Source organism: Crotalus tigris, unplaced genomic scaffold (genome assembly GCF_016545835.1).
Source record: "Crotalus tigris isolate CLP2741 ecotype Arizona unplaced genomic scaffold, ASM1654583v1 scf7180000024386.1433019, whole genome shotgun sequence".
NCBI lineage: Eukaryota > Metazoa > Chordata > Lepidosauria > Squamata > Viperidae > Crotalus > Crotalus tigris.
In genome coordinates, this window is record NW_024100556.1 from 1,343,732 (window position 1) to 1,361,405 (window position 17,674).

At 45.1% G+C, this 17,674-nt stretch overlaps 1 protein-coding gene across 1 annotated transcript in view; it reads right to left on the bottom strand.

Annotated features, from left to right (window-relative positions):
* The window catches only part of LOC120301573 (zinc finger protein 208-like), a 30,152-nt gene extending 14,496 nt beyond the window's left edge, over positions 1-15,656 (bottom strand). Inside the window, exons 1-8 of the mRNA XM_039328983.1 lie at positions 15,429-15,656; positions 13,989-14,555; positions 12,860-12,977; positions 11,860-11,942; positions 10,886-11,012; positions 8,147-10,274; positions 2,376-2,466; positions 251-448 (exon numbers count right to left, since the gene is read on the bottom strand). Coding sequence (XP_039184917.1) covers positions 251-448; positions 2,376-2,466; positions 8,147-10,274; positions 10,886-11,012; positions 11,860-11,942; positions 12,860-12,977; positions 13,989-14,399 — 3,156 coding nt within the window. The 5' untranslated portion in view covers positions 14,400-14,555; positions 15,429-15,656. The remainder of the gene's footprint in view (positions 1-250; positions 449-2,375; positions 2,467-8,146; positions 10,275-10,885; positions 11,013-11,859; positions 11,943-12,859; positions 12,978-13,988; positions 14,556-15,428) is intronic.
* Positions 15,657-17,674: the final 2,018 nt, after the last annotated feature.

A 17,674-nucleotide genomic window follows, 5' to 3' on the forward strand; every position in this document is an offset into this window, starting at 1 on the left:
CTTTACTTAGGATAGACAACATGAACTGTTACGTGGCATTTTTGAAACCAGAATGATATAACCATTAAAGAATTCCATACATTTCCAAAACTTTGTTGAGAGGTGGGCCTACTTTGACTGATCATAAATTTACATGTTTAATTTACTTGTGCTTTGCTCAGGAGTATCACTATCTTATGTTGAGTCCCCAAAGAAAACTAGAGGTCTCCTACTGTTCCCCCATATTAACTGCTGATCTCTTCCTTCCTACCTGAGTTGGGAATCTAGTGACTCTTTCAACTCCACCAATAGAAGGAGATGATTCAGGGACCAACGGTGATTCCATTGCATCCACTAGGAAGGAGAGAGACAGGATGGAAACAGGAAAGGGTTCAACTTCTTCTTTTAGCCTGAAGGTACAACTTAATATTTCTTCTTGTCCTGCCCAGGAAACCTCCATTTTCCTCTTCTACACTCTGCCTTTAGTGCCCTTTCATAGGCTCCATCACGGGAGCCAGGAACAAAAGGAGAAGATCAAGCCCCAGCACACATTGAAGAACAAACCTCAATTGGATTGTTCTCCTTTTTGGAACAACTCATGGAGGTATATTCTTGGCAACCAAAGCATTCACTCAATCCCTACAAATTCTCCCCCAATTCCTTGCCGCTTGAAACCATCATATTCCATGTAAAAGAGCAATATATGAAATTCTAGCAACCCAGGAAACTGCCTGCAAGATGGGTGGTGTTGGAAATGGTCCATCAGGGATCTGTGCAGGAACTGAGTCGAAATTACCTCTTAAGGAAAGCCAAAAACAGGTTGCTCTCTTCCGCAACACCAAGAACAAAGAGAAATCTCTCATGATGGAGGACCCATAATGCAACTCAAGGTGACAATGCTAGAAGAGTCAATCTTCTGCAAAAGACCAACCATAGGCTTAATCTGAAGGGAGGGAATTCCTTTGTTCTTTCTTATTGGGTCACTTTCTACTAAATCCAAGGACGAAGACACGAGAAGATACAGAGAATTAAGGATAACTAGAATCTTTCTAGAAAATCACCAATCCAGTGGAACGGTCTTCCCTTACCTAGTGAAGTGCCCTGACATTGATTTTTATCCTCTAAAAGACGGATCGCGAGAAAGACTTGTATGATCCACCCAATTAGTCCCCATTCCTGGAAGGACCTCAGAACCTGAAATAGAAGCGAAGGAGAGGGCTTAAGACAGACATGTCAAACACAAGGCCCGGGGTCTGGATGCAGCCAGCGAAGTGGTTTCATGTGGCCCGTGAAGCCATCCTGGAAACAGTGAAGGAACGGCCCCTCTGCCTTGGCCTTGGCCCAGGCCGGCTGGGAGCCAATGTACAATTTTGTGGTAGCCATCTATGATGAAACACATTCAGTCTTAGCTCCATAAGCCCCCCCCCCGCATGGCCTGAGAGGAACAGTGAGGCTCCTCCAGTGGGCCATGCCTTGGCTCTTGCCCTGGTCCCACCCCCTTCTGCCAGAGACCCTCAGATCTGTCCCACTCCTGCCCAGACCCCCACAGGCACCCTTGACGGAATGATGTAGAGCTGGCCACACCCACCCAGTAGGCCACACCCACTCCATGCACGCCCACCCAGTAGGCCGCACCCACCCGGCCCCCCTGAGGGCAATTGCAATGCTGATGTGGCCCTCGATGAAATTGAGTTTGACCCCCCTGGCTTAAGGGAACAGGACATGAGAGGATCTGGATTTTATGTTGTTCCCACAAGGTGGCCAAACCCTCGTGTCCATGGATGGGGATGGGTGGAGGCCTATGGGAGAATTGCTCCAAGTAAGATACTCTTTGGAAGAACGCCAGAACAATTTCGCTAATGAGGTGCTCTAAATTATCTACTTCCATTATTAATCTCCAAAACTCTCATCAGGGAGATATTTAAGAATTCAAGCACACGAAGGTCCTTTCCTATTTCCTATGAGGAGCATCTTTGACCTGGGGCTTTTCCGGAGCAGGGGGTCGAACTAGAAGACCTCCAAGGTCTCTTTCATTCTATTCCTGCTTCTTCTCCTCTGCCACGCTCACCAGGAACCTCTCAGCCGCTGGCACCACCGGGCAACTGGTCTCCGCTGGCTCTCCAAAAATCTTTCCAATCTTGGAAGCTGAACCTGAAGGAGACGTGAGCAGGTGGTCCCTTTAGGCTTCCTCTCCCCTCCCTCCCCCCCCTCAACTTTCTCCTCCTCCCCCGTTATTGGATCTCGTGCATGCACAGCCAGGAGCAGTTATGGGGTGGATTCCCAGCTTCCTCCAAGCTTCGGGATTCGGAGTCTGTTTTCCCTCCCCTGGGGAGGACCTGAGTCGCGGGACCCCCTCTTGCCCGCCCCCCTCCCCCAAATTCCCGGGTGGAACTCACAGCCTGCATTATCCAGACCACGCAGACGGAGTCGAGCATGTGCAGTGGCATACAATCAGCCGGCTGCCAAGAGAGCGCGTCGTGCTGGGAGCTGCGGTGAAATCACGGCCTTGGAGGAACCTTGGACGCTATCCACCCCAACTTCTGGTTGGAGCCGGGTCTGCCGTGGAAATCGCGCTCTGCCATTTAGCATCCGGTAAAAGCCATGGGGATATGACAGTCCTCCCCGTGTAAATGACGACTTGATGATAGCAGTATTCCAGTATTTGAGGGGCTGTCCCAAAGAAGAGGGTAGTCAAATTATTTTCCAAAGCACCACAAGAAACAATGGATGGAAACTGACCAAAGAGAGAAGCAACCTGGAATTAAGGAGAAACTTCCTAACAGTGAGGACAATTAACTAGTGGAACAGCTTGCCTTCAGAAATTGTGGACACTCCATCACTGGAGATTTTTAAGAAGAGACTAGACCAGTAGTTCTCAACCTTTTTAATGTCACGACCTCAACCGGTCGTAAGTCGAGGACTACTCAACTGGTGCAGCACCGTTTGCAGAATGGAACTTTTGGCAGGCTCAGCAGGGCAGAGACAGCCTGGACAATTCCTATTGGCTTTTGAAAGCCAATAGAATTAGACTCTATTCAAGAGAGTCTATTCTATTGGCTTTCAAAAGCCAATAGAATAAAAGGGAGTAGCACAGCTAAGGAAAAGGGGGAAAAATGGTGGACTGCGTTGTTTGGCGACCCCCATGAAATGGTCATTCGACCCCAAATGGGGTCCCGACCCACAGGTTGAGAACCACTGGACTAGACAGTCACTTGTCTAAAATGATGATATAGGGACTCCTATTTGAGCAGGGGGCTGGACTAGAAGACCTCCAAGGTCCCTTCCAGCTCTATTCTGATTCTGATTCTGACCTGCAGAAAGATTCAGGAGGTGATTTTGGTTATGTCCTTTGTAATCCATTCCCAGAGACAATGCCCATTTAAGTCCACTGGACACGAGAAATTCTTTGATGCGCAAAAGGAGGAACCCCCAACAGAGTCATACATGACTTTTTGTAGTTTTTCACAGGATATTAGCAAAGTACTGTAATTCAGTTATTTGTTAATGCACAGGCATCTAAGGTGATTTCCTTATCCTCCCAGTTTTCCACCCTAAGGTGTACACATAAGTAGTATTTCAGCATGCTAAGAGCCTTTCTGGGGCAACGGGGGACTGATTTTCTAGGTCAGAGAGGGGTGGTATTGAGGCTCTCCCCCAAATCTGGCAGAACATGACACCTTGTGCTGCTTCTGATATTTTGATCTTGACACCTGCTGATGTTTCCCCCTTTTGTAGGCCACATCCTCATAAAATTTTGAGCAAACTTCCCAGGACCATATCCTTTTAGTTTTACCCTCCATCTTCCGGAGCAGATGAAGGAGCCAGGAGAAGTAATCCCTGTTTCCATCCTCCAAACATCCCATAAAAGACTGCCTGGACCAACAAATTTGATCCAGATTGTTTTTTACATATCCATAAAGAAATCCCAGGAGAGACAGCTTTGCAAGCTGAGTGCAATGGACAGTGAGATGGCTCAAAATCATATTCTTGTTCATCAATATTTCCCCAAGAAACGGGAATGCTGACTCAGTCCTCGATCATGCAGCTCCAGTATTTATACGATTCGTAATAATTATGTAATTAAGGATCGTGAGAAAAAAGGGGAAGTGGAAAGGAGAGCCAGTACTCTAAAAGACAGAAATAGACTTAAAAACATCCTCATCTGATTCTTTGTTGTTGTTAATTGCAAAGTCGAGTCCATTTAAGTTCACACCTACTGCTTCAGTGACTCCATCCAGCCATCTCATTCTCTGTCGTCCCCTTCTATTGCCCTCAATCTTTCCCAGCATTAGGCCCTTCTCCAGTGAGTCCTTCCTTCTCATTAGGTGGCCAAAGAATTTGAGTTTCAACTTCAGGATCTGGCCTTCTAAAGAGCAGTCTGATTCTTATCCAACTTCTCACTCTCACAGGTAGCTCAGAGAAACGGGCTAACCATGAAGCAGAACCAGTTTGAAGGAGGGGTGGCATACAGAGAGTCCTCTGCAAAGCAAAAGTCGATCATGCAGCTGGAAGACTGGAGATACGTGTCACGGGGGGGGGGGCGAGTCTTGTGAAAAACAAGTGGGCTGTGGCTGGAGGAGAGCGCTACAATTTTGGACGTCATCAGCCAGAGAAGATTGGGATTTCCACATCTCAGCAATCACTGCCTCCCCTAGACATTGCTTCTGTGTCCTCTTCGGGACACCCCAGTTTAACCCGGAATGGTCCCCTCCAGTTGCGGTTGCACACAATGTGGGTAAGAGATACACATACACAACCACACCCCTCCCCCGTTTCTCAGCTTCTGCTTCAAAGGCTTTCCCCCGCCCGTCAGGGAGAAATCACGAGAGATTCTGCCCGGAGACAGATGACACAACAGAAGGGAGAATTCCCATTGGCGCAGCTTATTCCCAGGAGAGGCGTTGGGGAAAAGGCTGCAGGACAAGGGAGGCGGGAGGTTGAAAGAGACCCCTCCCCTTCTCTCTCTCTCTCTTCTGGCCAATCCCCTCCCAGCGCGATTCCCTCTCAGGCGGAGAGAAGCGGGAAACGCAATCTCGAGAAGGGTGGGAGGAGCCTTTTTTCTTGAGGGGAGAGACACAGAGAGATGCAGCTCTGAGGGAAGTGCCGCCATCGGGGGTCTTTGGGGCTCCTCAGGGCCGGGCCCGACTCCGCCTTTCTCTCGGTCTGACTCCGAATCAGGCCTCCCTATACTCCCTTGGGGGCCCCTCTTCCACCACCCACAGTGTCTCCCTCAGGAGCCCCTTTCCAGCCTCCTCGAAGCTCTGGGGGGGGGGGGGCATCACGTCCAAATGCATTTAAGCGTCCCTGATTTAGGTAAGTCGGATAAATGCCCCCAACCCAACAGGAGAAGGGCCACTGTTGGGGGGCAGCCCCCCTCAATTCAGCAGTTTCTCTGATAGGAAACCTCCCAGTTGACCCCTTGGGATCACCTCATGATTGAGGCAGAACGACTGGGAGGATCCCCAGACCCCGGCCCCTGATCCCCTTCAACGCCTCAGCCTCCACTCGCCCCAAAGACCCTTCAAAATAATGGTAAGTCTTCATTTTCAAAGGCAAAGAGTCGAATTGCTGGCTGGAGGATAAGAGCTATTGAATAGACTCATTCAATTAAAAAATTATTTAATTCCACAGAATGGGAAGATAAAATATAGACTGCCGGACCTCTCTACTCCTTGAAGTGCAAATCCTTAAAGACAAAAAGTATCTTCCAAGTTGTAGAAAGAGGCAAAAAGCTTAAGTTTTCTGGTTCCCCTTTGAGTCCTCTGGTGTAAAGGAAGAAGATAAAATTGGCCAAAGCACAATCAACATTTCATGGATTATCTCTATAGATGTACAATTACATAATTAGGAAGTTCTGCTCAAGTTCTGTATGTTTATAAGGAAATGATCTTCCTACATTTTATAAGCTCTGGTTTCACCTCTTTGTTGCTGCCTTTATAGGTGGATCCTGCTTTGCAAATGCTTTTCTCATATTCTGTGGATTTATATGTATCGTTGTCTGTGCAGTGTGAAACTGAATCAGATCTGAACTCATTTCACTCTTTTGAACATTGTATTCCAGTCTTCTAACCCCCCCCCCATGAAAATCTGCATATTCATCTTGTTTCTTCATTTAATTTTCTTCTTCAATGCATATTAACTAGGAAACTGTGTAACAGTTGTTCCCAATAATTTATTATATTAACCTTGCAAAACAAGAAATATAGTTAATAATTAGAATACATGGAGACATTTTTTAAAAGCTATACTAAGATTAAAAAGCACAAATGCACAATCATGCTAATAAAAAGAGTTGTTCCTAATTTGAAATGCCATGGTCCCTTAAAATTTCAAATGAGATTGACCTTTCTGATCACCTTGATATCACAAAATAAAATAGTGGCACTAAAGTGACATTTTAAAACCTTAACAAATAGAAAATGTGGTTCTGGTTATTTTATGTGGAGAAATGAATAACTGAACAATTTAAATCAAGCTATTTAAGTCCCTCTTTAAAAAAAAGACATTGCTCATATGGTATACTGCAGCTAGATCAATAAAACCATTTTTAAAGTAAAGAGGCAACAGCTGCAATCATAAAATGACTGGCTATATTCTTCCTTTCAATTCGGTTAATGCAAGTTTGCACCAAACAAATACAAGACTAAACAGACATGTAGATATAAATATTTAGAAAAAACATTCACTTGTAAATGAAACCTATGCACATTTATGAAAAAAGAATAGCATGTTTAAAGAAGATCAGTAATTTAAACACAATTAGATCTATAATCCACATACATATATATATTTTCCCCTGCTTTGCTTGCATTCATCAACTTCACAAACCGTGGAGCCTGATCCCAGATTCACTTCAGATGTAGCTTCTGCCTAGATCAGTGATTCTCAACCTTTCTAATGCCGTGACCCCATAATACAGTTCCCCATGTTGTGGTGACCCCCAAGTGGGTGTGGCCACCAATAAGAGGGAGTAGGACAGCTAGGGAAAAGGGGAAAAAATGGCGGACAGCATGGTTTGGTGACCCCCGTGAAATGGTCATTCGACCCCAAATGGGGTCCCGACCCACAGGTTGAGAACCACTAAAGCAGCTTGACCAGGCAGGTTTTGATAGATTTGACATAATGAATGCAACAATTTACGTATAAAGACCACACTTGGAATATTGCATCCAGTTTTGGTCATCACAATATAAAAAAATGTGGAGACTCTAGAAAGAGTGCAGAGAAGAGCAAAAAGGATGATTAGGGCAGGGGTCCCCAACCCCCGGTCCGTGGACCAGTACCGGTCCATGGCATACCAGCAACCAGTCCACAGAAACAGCAAAGCCCCATCCATGGGCTTCAGGCAGCACACAAAACCACACACTCTCCGGTCCATGAAAAACCTTTCCCCACGGAACTGGTCCCTGGTGCCCAAAAGGTTGGGGACCTCTGGATTAGAGGACTGGAGGCTAAAACATATAAAGAACAGTTGCTGGAATTGGGTATGTTTAGTTTAATGGAAAGAAGGATTAGGTGAGACGTGATAGCAGTGTTCCAATATCTAAGGGACTGCTACAAAAAAGAACATGGAGCATAGAATAATAGGGTTGGAAGCGACCTTGAAGATGTTCTAGTCCAGAATCCACCTATTCTCCAAAGCATCTGAAGGTGAGACAAGGAGCAATGGATGGAAACTAATCAACGAGAAAACCAACCTAGAACTAAGGAGAAATTTCCTGACAGAACAATTTAGCAGTGGAACAACTTGCCTCCACTGAAGGTTTTTAAGGAGACATTGAATAGCCATTTGTTTGAAATGATATTCGGTTTCCAGCTTGACCAGGGATAGAAGACCTTCAAGACCCCTTCCAACTCTGTTATTCTGTTACTCTGTTAATTTAATAATATATTTTCATGAGTTGGACCTCACTGTGGTAAAATGGTCTTAAGAAATCTATCCTATCCTTTCCAAAATCCATACTTTTATTCAGTTTCTTCTATGGCAGGCAATTTTCTAAAAAAAAAAAGATGGACTGTTCATCTCAGGTATCTTCCACAGGATCCTTGTACTTACCAGAAACTTGAATTAGTCCCTTTATGGAAATTAACTTGATTTCTCCATATGAAGGTTTACCCACACACTATGCATGAGTTCCCTCCTCTGTAAGACTCCAGTTCCCACTTTCAAAGCATTTCGACTGCTTTTTTCTTGTTATGTATTCTTTTATGGGAATTTAGATGACTTTTCAACCGGAAGTACTTACCACACTCTATGCAATGATACAGTTTCTCCCCTGTGTGAATACTAATGTGTTTAGTAAGGGAACCTCTTGTAACAAAACTTTTTCCACATTCATTGCATATATACGGCTTCAGCCCTGAATGGATCCTTTTATGACAAGTAAGGTGACTGTTGTGACTGAAACTCTTCCCACATTCCATACATTTATAGGGTTTCTCTCCTGTGTGGATCCTCTTATGGGAAGTAAGGGAATCACGATGACTAAAGTTTTTTCCACACTCCAGGCATCTGTAGGGTTTCTCTCCCGTGTGAATCCTTCTATGAGAAGTAAGGTGGCCATACCAATTGAAAGTCTTACCACAGTCTGTGCATTTATAAGGTTTTTCCCCTGAATGGATCCTTTTGTGGTAAGCCAGAACACTGCTCTTGCTGAAGCTCTTCCCACACTCCAGGCACTGGTAGGGTTTTTCTCCTGTATGGAGCCTTTTATGATAATTAAAAGAACTATTTATACTGAAGCTCTTTCCACATTCTGTACACTTAAAGGGTTTCTCTCCCGTGTGGATCCTTTTGTGGGAAGCAAGATCGCTGCGTCGGATGAAGCTCTTCCCACATTCTATGCATTTATAGGGTTTTTCTCCCATATGGATCCTTTTATGGTATCTAAGAGAACTGTTCATACCGAAGCTTTTTCCACACTCAACACACTTATAGGGTTTTTCTCCTGAATGGATCCTTTTGTGAGAGGTAAGGGAACTGTTCATACTGAAGCTTTTTCCACAATCTGTACATTTATAGGGTTTTTCCCCTGTATGCATTCTTTTATGGGAAGTCAGGTGATTGCTGTTGCTGAAGCTCTTTCCACACACTGTGCATGTGAAGGGTTTCTCTCCTGTGTGGACCCTTTTATGGGAAGTAAGCTGACTGCTATGGCTGAACTTCTTCCCACACTCTAAGCATTGATAGGGTTTCTCTCCTGTATGGACTCTTTGATGAGATGTAAGGGAACTTTTCATACTGAAGTTTTTACCACAGTCTACGCATTTGTAGGGTTTTTCTCCAGTGTGAATCCTTTGATGAGAAGTAAGGGAACTTTTCATACTGAAGCTTCTTCCACACTCCAGGCACTGAAAGGGTTTCTCTCCGGTATGAACTCTTGTATGAGAAATAAGAGAACTGTTCATACTGAAGCTTTTTCCGCACTCCAAGCATCGATAGGGTTTCTCTCCGGTATGGATCCTTTTATGTGAAGTTAGGGAACTGTTCATACTGAAGCTCTTCCCACACTGCAGGCATTGATAGGGTTTCTCTCCCGTGTGAATCCTTTTGTGAGAAGTCAGGTGGCCATGCCAATTAAATGTCTTTCCACAGTCTGTGCATTTATAAGGTTTTTCCCCTGTATGGGTCCTTTGATGAGAAGTCAGATGATCTCTGTTCCCGAAGCTTTTCCCACACTCCAGACATTTATAAGGTTTCTCTCCTGTATGAACCCGTTTATGAGAAGTAAGAGAACTTTTCATACTGAAGCTTTTCCCACAGTCTATGCATGTATAAGGTTTCTCTCCTGTGTGGACCCTTCTGTGGATGGTCAGGTAACTACTGCTGCTGAAGCTCTTTCCACACTCCAGGCATTTATAAGGTTTTTCTCCCATATGGATCCTTTTCTGGTAGGTAAGGGAATTAATTGAACTGCAACTGTTTTTCCCGTCCTCACATTTATAGGGATTCTCCTTCATATGGATCATTTTATGGGGAATAATGTTACCACTTTTATTGTTGGAGCTCTTTTCCATTTCAAAGTCATTACCAAACATGGATTTTCCTTTGTATATTTCCCCACTCTCTTGTGTGTTGCACATATTGTTTTCTTTGCAAATACACTGGGCTAGAAAGTGATTAATTTCCGCACACTGAAGAGTGAATATTTCATTGCCATTGTAAGTTTGGCTTTTTTCATGTTCCTTCATTCCCCACTTATCTGCCAATGTCTCTTCTGGTATTTCAATTTTTATTATTTCCAATGGCACCAGATTTGGCTCTTGGTAATTCTCATACTTCTGCTCATTGACTGCTTGGGGGGGGGGGGAAAGGAAATCAGAAATGTCAAGATGTCTGATCACAGAATATACATATCATTGTAAAATAATTGTATGAAATATATGGTGATAAGGATATGTGAAATAAGCAAAAACATCTGTACAGATCTCCCAAGATGTAAATAAGTTGTCTAATGACTCCTTACTCTGACATAATTTTCCTCCAGAGCAGAGTTCCCCAATCTTTCTGGGTTGGTGGCCCGAAGGAGGGGAGGGGGGAAAGAGGGGATGGTTTAGTGGAAGTGTAATCCCGAGCGCTTGCGACGCTTGCGCAAGAGAGATCCCAAGTGCCCATGATGCTCATGTGAGTGGGGTCATGAGCAACCGTAACGCTTGTACAAGTCAGGCCCTGAGCGCCCACGATGCTCACGAGTGGGGCCTCAAGTGCCCGTGATGGTCACACAAGTGGGGCTGCAAGTGTCTGCAATGTTCAGCAAGTGAGGCCCCGAACACCTGTGACACACACGTGGAGCTGTGCGCATGTACAATCATGCGCCAGCCACATGGCCCGGTTGCAAATAGGCCAAAGACTAGTAGTGGGCTATGGTCCACAGGTTGAGGACTCCTGATCCAGAGGGACCCTTACCTAAAGAGGCTACAATCCTACGTGTTTCCAACATGACTTCTTGGTGCAAGGCTTTCTGTCTGGAATCCAGGAGCGACCACTCTTCACTGGTGAAATGGACGGTCACCTCTTCAAAGGACACAAGACCCTGAACAAGGAAGAATTCCTGTAAGAAGACTCAGGAAGAATTTGCAAGATTTCCTTTAATCTGCAAATCCTAAAAACACAGTGTTATAATGCTTATTTGGACATTTCCCTGGCTGGGCTCCAGATGTTATGTGATAACACCATTCCCTGATCTCTTGTATGTGTGTGTTATGTGTCTTATACAATATATCCTTTCTATGTGGAAGTTTTTATTTATTTATTTAACAAATTTATATGGCTATCCAACTCACACAAAGATGACTCCAGGTGACCTACATTAAAAACCCACAACATAAACAGCCCATAAAGGGGACCACTAACCCCTTTATCTCTTTCCTAGACAAAAAGTTGGAAAGAGGCCATGTTGAAAGCATTTCTGTAATGCATCGCAAACTGGCACCAATGGAAATTCTTAAAAGCCAAGCTGGAACCAGGGATGTCTTTGTTCTTTTGGGGAATCTCCTTAAAGCCCAGAAGAAAAAGCTACTCTTGAAAAGAAAGAATAACTCTCAGTGGAGATCTTTTATGCCACTGTATTTTTGCAAATTAGGTTAGCAACTTCCTTATTAGCCCTCCAAAATGATCAAGGATGGCACTATCCTATTGTTTTGCCTATTTTAAAGTGTGAACTACCATTTTTTAAGTCCAGCAACATATAAACTAAAGAATTCAATGCATTTCCAAAACAGTCAAGAGAGAGGCAAAGTGTGACTGATTCCTAATTTGAATCCTAATTTCCCTATCCCATGTAGCTCAGGAACAGCGGTATTACACGCTGAGACCTCAAATGACCCCAAAGCAGTCTCCAACTGCTCCCCTATATTAGACCCAGATCTTTTCCTTTCTACCTGAGCTGGAAGTCCAGCCACTCTTTCAGCTCCACCAGTACAAGGAGAGGAACCGATAAACAATGATGACTCCATTTTGTTATCTGGGAAGAAGAGAGACATGATGGAAGCAGAAGATAGCTGAGGCAGGACTTTATATTAGGCGGAATCTGAAGTTCCCGTGTGAATCATTAAGCTAATTTCTCATTGTTCAAATTCTACCCAAAGGCCCCAATCCATCAGGAGCCAATCCACTGGCGTGACCCATTTTTCCCTCCCTATTTCTTATACAGATATATCAAAGCGAAAGCAACAAATTCTTCTATCCCTAAGTAACAGTCCCCCTCCCCTCGGCATATTGGCATTCTGACAGGGACCTGACGGATAATTTTCTAGCGTGAAGGCATCACTTAAGACTTTTTTTTACAAGGGAAACCTACCTTTTGGCTTTGGTGGCCTTTCCTGGGCTTCATCTTGAGAGGCAAGAATATAAGAAGAGAGGACCACAATCCCAGCACGTACTGGGGAAATAACCCTACTTGTTTCTGTCTCTTTTGGGCAGGAAGGAGACAAGGAAGTATACTCTTGGCAACCAAAGCATTCACTCAAACACCGTTTATCCTCTCCCCATTGCCTGCAGACTGAAACCATTCTGTTCTGGCACCTGCAGGAAGACAACCATTCTGGAAACCATCCCACTGAAATTCTGGCAGCCCGGAAACACGCCTGCAAGACAGATGGTGTTGGAGATAATCTGTGTCAGAATTTATTAAAAATTATCCATCAAGAGAGGCCACAGACAGATTGCTCCAATCCCCACCAATGAAAACAAAGAGATCCAGAATGCACTCCAGGGTGATTCCCAGAAGAGTCCCAGTCTTCTGCAAAGGGGCAACCATGGAAAAGTGGCACATGGACTGAAGGAAGAAAGTCCGATTAGGATATGAAAAGATACAGAGAATTAAGAATAACCAGAATCTCTCTGGAGTATCTCCAACCACGTGGAAGGATTCTCCCTTACCTAGTGAGGCATTCTGATGTTGACATTCCTCCTTGGAGATCCCTCTGAAACATGATTCCTGAGAGGGATTTGTGGGATCCATCCAGTTACACCCCTCTGCCAGGAAGGACCTCAGAATCTGAAATAAAAGCAAAGGAGTTAAGAGAACAGGAGATAAGAGAAACTGAATTTTCATTCCGTGTCCACAAAGTTGCAAGACTTCTTTGTCCATCAGTGGGGATGGAAGAAGCCAATGGAAGAATTGCTTCATATATATATATACCCTCTGGAAGAACACAGGAACAATTCCTCTAATGTGATTCTCTTAACATCATGTGTCATTAATCCCTCAAAAGGAGGGATCCCTTAAAAGGAGACATTTAAGAATTCAGACATATTAAGATCCCTCAACATTTCCCAAGAGAATATAAGTATAGGTGGTGTATAGGTGGTACCTGGCTCAATAGTAGGAACTGTGAGAGGAATCCTGCGATTCCTAGTGGACAATCACTTAAATATGAGCCAGCAGTGTGCTGCTGCTGCCAAAATAGCCAATGCACTTCTAGGCTGCGTTAAGAGGGATAGAATTGAGATCACATGAAGTGTTAATACCACTTTACAATGTCTTGGTAAGATCACACTTGGAATATTGCATCCAGTTTTGGTCACCACAATGTAAAAAAGATGTTGAGACTCTGGAGAGAGTACAGGGAAGAACAACAAAGATGATCAGGGGATTGGAGGCTAAGCCATATAAGGAATAGTTGCAGGAACTGGGTATGTCTAGTCTAACGAAGAGAAGGACTAGGGGAGACATGATGGCAGAGTTCCAATATTTGAGGAGCTGCCCCAAAGAAGAGGGAGTCAACCTATTTTCCTAAGCAACAGAAGGCAGGACAAGAAGCAAGAAATAATCAAGGAGAGAAGCAACCTAGAACTAAGGAGGAATTTCCTGACAGTTAGAACAATTAACCAGTGGAACAACTTCCCTTCATAAGTTGTGAATGCTCCAACATTGGAAGTTTTAAAGAAGGGATTGGACAGCCATTTGTCTGAAATGGTATAGGGTATCCTGCCTGACCAGGTGGTTGAACTAGATGACCTCCAAGGCCCCTTCTAACTCTTATTCTATTTTAGAAATGTCTCTCACCTGGTGTTCTCTCTGCTCCTTTTCTGCTTGGGTCAACAGAAAGCCTTCGGCTAGGGCCACCGCCTGGCAACTGGTCTCCGGTCGGCATTCCCTCACCCAGTGCTGCATCTCCCTGGGCAGGACGGCCAAAAACTGCTCCAAGATCACCTGATCCAACATCTGAGCCTTGGTGTGTTTCTCAGGCTGCAACCACCCCCAGCAAAGGTGGTGAAGGCGGCTGCAAAGCTCTCGCGGTCCCTCGGCCTCCTGAAAGGGGCTGTTCCTGAAGTGCCAATGCTGAATCTCAGAACTGAGAGCTTTCTTCTCTGGGATCTTCTGCCCGAGTCCTGCCCAGATCTCCACACTGCCTCCAAGTTGAGCAGCAGCAGGGCCTTTTCCTACTCCCTCCCAAGCTGGCTGGTTTGCATCCATTTCCAGTCTCTTCTCTGACAGGGATCCAGAAGGGCCCTGTGGATCTCCTGAGTCTGGAAAAGTCTTTTCAGTCCTGGGATCTGAGGGAGTTGCACAGAGAAGCCTGGAGAAGATTTTCAAACCATTCGGCTCTCGACAGGCCTCCAGCTTTTACATCTGAGGTAGAAAAGGAAAATAAACTTTTAAGAATTATACAGACTTATCATTAGGAAACTGTGATGGTTTAATCCAGGGGTAGGCAACTTTGGCTCTTTTATGACTTGTGGACTTCTATACCCAGAATTCCTGAACCAGCCATGCTGACTCAGGAATTCTGGGAGTTGAAGTCCACAAGTCATAAAAGAGCCAAGGTTGCCTACCCCTGATTTAATCAAAACAAGGGAAAAGGGACATTTTGGAGGTGGGGGCCAAACCAGATATTTCGGGCCCAGTGTAAGACCTGTTGTCTATGGAGATTTTCAGTCATCCAGGTCATAGTTATCCCAAAGGTGCTTTTTCCAGAAGCAACTGGACTTCCTTTTCTTTGAAAAAGCTTCTTCAGCTCTCACTGGATCCTTCTATTCCCTACCATCCAGTCAAAGCTGAAGAAGCTCCTTGGATGAGAAGTGAAAAGTCTTAAAAGCAAAACCAGGAAGTCCAGTTGCTTTGCGAAAAAGCACATTTCTAAGCTCTGCTCCTCTCTCCGTCTCTGTCCCTCCCTCCTCCCCTCAGAAACCCACCATTATTTGAGAGGGAGGATCTTCTGCAGAAGTGCAGCTGAGCTTCATTGACTGCAGGAAAAAACATTGAGGGTCTTCAGATCCACCAGAAATGACATCCGAGGCTCAGAATTGGGAGATTTCCAATGCCCCCACCTCCGCCCCGGATTCTTTTATGCTAGCAACGCTGCGAAGCAAACCTGGTCTACGCGTAATGTGAGCACTTGGTTCCCGTGGGCTTCTCCCCCCACTCTCAAACTCTCCCCGCCCCCCAATATCGGATCCCTTGCATGCACAGCCAGGAGTAGGATTGGGGGGGGGTCTCCCCTACCCTCGAGATTCGCAGTCCAGCAAAGCCCCTCCATCCCTCCACTGGCTGGTTTGATGGGAGAGAGACGGACTTCCCCCGTCCGCGAGAACCGGCCGGGGAGGCTCCGTCTCCGGATGGAAGGAGGCTGCTCCTCCCGGAAGAGGCTCTGGGTCGACGGACCCTCTCCTGCCCGAGCCCCGCGGAGCCACACCGCCCTGCTCGCAAGCGGTCCACCCGAACCAGGCAGAGCATGCGCAGTGGCGCTCAGCGAGTCGGCAGTGAGCGCCCCCTGGTGGCTCCTGGAAAATCGTGAGGGGACCTTAAAGGGCAGGCTACCCAGCCCATCCCCTGCTCGGGGCCGGACACGCGGTTAGATGACGCTCCCGCTTTTTTGTTGCTTTGTTGTTTTTTGTTTTCCAGACAGTGACATCTCTGATGGCATTTATGCTGGTCGGAAGTCATTGTAGAACACGGAGGCATTGCACAAAGAATGGAATGGAATGGAATAAGGAATGGAATGGAATAGAATATTATGGAATGGAACGGAACAGAAGAGAATAGGAATAGAATACGGAATGGAATAGACTAGAATAGGGAATGGAATGGAATATTATGGAATGGAATATAACGGAACGGAAGGTAGAGTAGAGTAAAGCAGAATATAGAATGAAACGGAACAGAATAGGAATAGAATATGGAATGGAATAAGGAATGGAATGGAATGTTATTGAATGGAACAGAATAGAATAGGAATAGAATATGGAATAGAATAGGGAATGTAATGTAATGTTATGGAATGGAATAGAATGGAATGGAAGGGAGAGTAGAGTAGAGTAGAATATAGAATAGAATAGAATAATTTTAAATGTACACTAATGGGCATACATTAAAATGAAATTTCATTGCATACAGCTCTCAAAGGGTCACCACTCCAATATACACTACATAAATATGACAAAAATAAATAAATACAGAATTATGCATATACCCACACATATTATGTGACACAGAGAAAGAACACAATCTAGTTCGGATGTATACATGTGCATGGCGAGAGAAACGAATCTTGCGAGTTTACCAGATGGATGGCATAGGGAACCAAGCTATTACACTATCGGGTAGTCCTGCTAGAAATACTTCGAAACATCCTCCTAGAGAGGAGCAACAGAAACAGACCACAAAGTGGGTGTGTGGAGGGTCTCTAACAATGCTTTGAGCTCTAAGCACATAGCGCTTATAAGCAGCACCCTGAATAACGTAAAGCGAGCTTCCTATAATTTTCTCAGCTGTTGGATCACACAGGTAGCCTTTGACTTACAACAGTTCATTTACTGACCATTTGAAGTTACAACGGCACTGAAAACTCATGACTTGTGACCATTTTTCACACCTATAACTGTTGCAGCATCCCTCTTGGTCACGTGATTAAAATTGAGATGCTCTGACTCATCTTTGTGATGGTATTGCAGTGTCCCGGGGTCACATGATCCCCTTTTGCAAGCTTCTAAGAAGCAAAATCAATGGGGAAAGCCAGATTCACTTAACAACCATGTTACTCATTTCACAACTGCAATGATTCAGTTAACAAATATGTCAAGAAAAGTTGTAAAACAGGGCAAAACTCACTTAACAAATATCTCCCTTAGCCACATAAATTTTGGGCTCAATTGCGGTCGTAAGTTAAGGACTACCAGTACTAGATGTTCATGCTTTATTCTTCACAGGAGGCTGGGTCTTCAGAGGCCATCTAGTCTGGAATTCCCCAACTTTTCCAGCTTTGTGGACTGGCGGTGGGGGGAAAAGAAAGGAAGGTTCTGCGGGAGTGGTGAGCATGCGCACCCACCACTTCCTCAGCCCGGTTCCAAAGGGCTCAAGGCCTGGTAGTGGGATGCGGATCTGTGGTTGGGGACCCCTGATCTAGTCCAACCCCTGCTCACTAAGTGGATGTGCTGGGGCATTTGCCTGATGTCCCCCCCCCATCTGTTTGAAGTGACTCCTGCAAAAGACCTCAAGTGCTTCAGGTGGCAGGTTGTTCCCTTGGCCAAAGCCTTGTCTGGTCAGAAAATTTCTTCCGACTACTCGTCTGAAGCTGCTTCCTTAGATTTTTCACCTGCTGGTCTTTGTCCTGCAGGGAGAACTGAGTCCCTCTTGGTCCATGGGACATTTTCTCTGTCCCCTTCGCCTGCCAAGTGGCATCTAGGAGCGCAGAAAGATCGACCTCTACCAAGAGATGTTACATAGACACCACCGGGACATCACAAGCCTTG